The 2,601-nt window shown below is 26.8% G+C and overlaps 2 protein-coding genes across 2 annotated transcripts; both read right to left on the bottom strand.

Moving 5' to 3' along the window:
* Positions 1-474: 474 nt before the first annotated feature.
* Positions 475-1,488, bottom strand: ENU1_136520 (RNA-binding protein, putative; the record flags this gene model as incomplete). Its single annotated transcript, XM_008860197.1, has 1 exon — positions 475-1,488. The coding sequence occupies one exon, from the start codon at positions 1,486-1,488 to the stop codon at positions 475-477; it is 1,014 nt and encodes a 337-aa protein (XP_008858419.1).
* Positions 1,489-1,854: 366 nt separating this feature from the next.
* Positions 1,855-2,262, bottom strand: ENU1_136530 (basic region leucine zipper protein; the record flags this gene model as incomplete). Its single annotated transcript, XM_008860198.1, has 1 exon — positions 1,855-2,262. The coding sequence occupies one exon, from the start codon at positions 2,260-2,262 to the stop codon at positions 1,855-1,857; it is 408 nt and encodes a 135-aa protein (XP_008858420.1).
* Positions 2,263-2,601: the final 339 nt, after the last annotated feature.

Genomic DNA, 2,601 nt, shown 5'->3' on the forward strand with positions numbered 1-2,601 from the left:
TATTTCTTTGTATATTTCATCTTCTAATCACTTTTTCCTTTGTATTTCATTTACCATTATTATTATTGTTATTATTATTATTATTGTTATTGTTATGCCATTTATTTCTATTTCCATTCATTCTATTGTATGATATTGTATTTCTATGACTTATTTGCTTTTATTTGCCATACGCATTGTTATTACTCAATATCCATATCATTAAAATTTGATGTATTTCTTGTATTGGAAAAAGACATTGCATCTCATATTTTATTAATAAAAGAAAAAAAGATAAAAATAATTGATTTAAAGTATAGTATAAACATAATAAAAAAATATAATTTTTTCAAAATACATCATACTCCTTTATACCTCTAACTTACAATATTGTATGATTAAATTGTACCTTCTTCAAATGATTGTGGCAAACATGGTATTATATATTAACTTTATAAATTAATACCAAAACATCAAATAAAATAATAAAACTAATTAGAGAATTAATGTAGAAGCCTCTTGTTTTGTTTGGTTTTGCTGTTCTTTGTTGGTATTATCATCTTCAAGAGTAACAATATCATCGTTGTCAATGGGTGGTACTGTTAACTCATTTTGTTGGAGTTCAGGTTTTAAGGTTTCTTCGGTGGTAGTAGTTATAGGTGTTGTTTCTTGTTCTTCAACCACAAAAGGAGTTGTTTCTTCTGGCTTGACTTGTTCTTGAGTAATTCTATGCATATTGTTTTGAATTGCAATTTCATCACTTACGTTTTGTGCAAATCCTGAAACAGTATTATTTACTGCATTTCTTACAGAAACAACTGGTTGTGATGTCACGACGGCAGCAATTCCATTATTTATTTGTTGACGAGCAGTTCCAATTGCTCCGCTAATATTTAAAGCTTCATCAACTTCTTGTGCCTTGTTGGAAATTGTTTTTGTAACCTTATATTTATCATTAATATTTTCAACATAACTAACAGCAAGAGTAGCCCCAAGTGCAAGATATTCAGTAATATGATAATTTTCATCAACATTAATTGCTGCTTGTTTAACTTTTTCTGCACCTGACTTGATAGAAGATGTTATGTTATGTTCACGATCAAATTGAACAGCTTTTTGGAATGTGTCATTGGCTAATATATATCCTTGAGCAAGAAGTGAAGCAGCAACAGATGTCTTTGTGTGTTCCTTTGGAAGTTCAGGAATTGAACGATTTGGTAAATCCTCTCCTTTAAAAACACGGTCATGACTACTTGATTCTGTCATAGACGTTGATTCGATATTGATTCTACGACTTTCAAGAGTGGCTCCTGTCATTAGCTCTGCAGTTTTAACACTTTCTGGTGAGTCAAAGGAAACGATTGCTTGTTTAGTTCCATCTGGACAATCAGATAATCTAACTTGTGTAACATTTCCAGTAAATGAGAAAAATGTTGTTAGTGCTTCAACAGTAACTGAAGGATCAATATTTGTAACTAATATATTATTTGGAGTTGTTTCAGAAGACATAATTTATAGAGATGAAATTAAGAGTTTTTAGATTCGTTATATAGAGTTTTCTTTTCGTTTTGATTTGTCATCTTTTAATTCTTCATTAATAAAAAAAAAATTAAAGATTTAATACTTAACACAAAATACTTTTCATTATTTTTAATGAAGAATCAATATCAAATCATTCTAACGATTTAGAAATAACACAAATTAATACCAAAAATGTTAATAAAAGAGAAGTAAAATATACAAAAACAAAAAAAAAATAATAACAAATAAATTCAAAAATTCCAACAAGTATTGATTAATTACAGTCATTTAGAGATTGATAATTGAGTACAATAAACATGTTAAAAAATATTTTTTTTTATGATTAGAAAAAGACTAATCAAAAGCAATTTTTAATTCTTTTAACTTTCTTCTTAATTCTTCATTTTCATTTTCAAGGATTTCACATTTTCCTTTTAAAAAGTTTAATTCTTGTGTCATTTGTTCTAATTTCCGTTTTTTTCTTTTTCGATATTCCTTTGAAGACCACTTATTTTGTACTTTTCTTCTTATTTTTCTTAACAAATCTTCGTCTTGAATACTCATTTTTCCAGATTCATTTAACTCATTGATTTTTTGTTCTAATTGTTCTAAACTCATCTTTTCCATCTCTTGAATATCGTATAATTGATTGTTCCTTGGCTTTTTTTCTTTCTTAGTTTTTTCTTCGTTCCATCCATTTGATGAGACAAAAGAGTTATGTTCATGGGAACAATCAAATGGATTAATAGGCGTTGCTGACATCTAATCACCCTTTTCTTCTAAAAAGTAGTTCAAAATTTCATCACTGCCACCTCAAATACTTTTTTTTCTTTTTTGAAATTTTTCCTTTTTTTTTTGTTTCTGTTTATCAATTTTTTTCTATTTCTTGAGTTTCAAATCTTTTTATTTCTTTAAATAGAACAGATAACGATTAATTAGTTATTATTTTGTACCTTCCTTCTATCTTCAGTCGTGCAACTTCAGTAGGTATTATTTGTTATTTATTTCATTAAAAAACATAATTTATATTTCATATTAATGTTATATAAAACAATAAATAACAACCAAATTTCAATTATTTCTTCTTGTCTGAAATCTTCT

This window comes from Entamoeba nuttalli (assembly GCF_000257125.1).
Source record: "Entamoeba nuttalli P19 unplaced genomic scaffold asmbl_5704, whole genome shotgun sequence".
Taxonomy (NCBI): Eukaryota; Evosea; order Mastigamoebida; family Endamoebidae; genus Entamoeba; species Entamoeba nuttalli.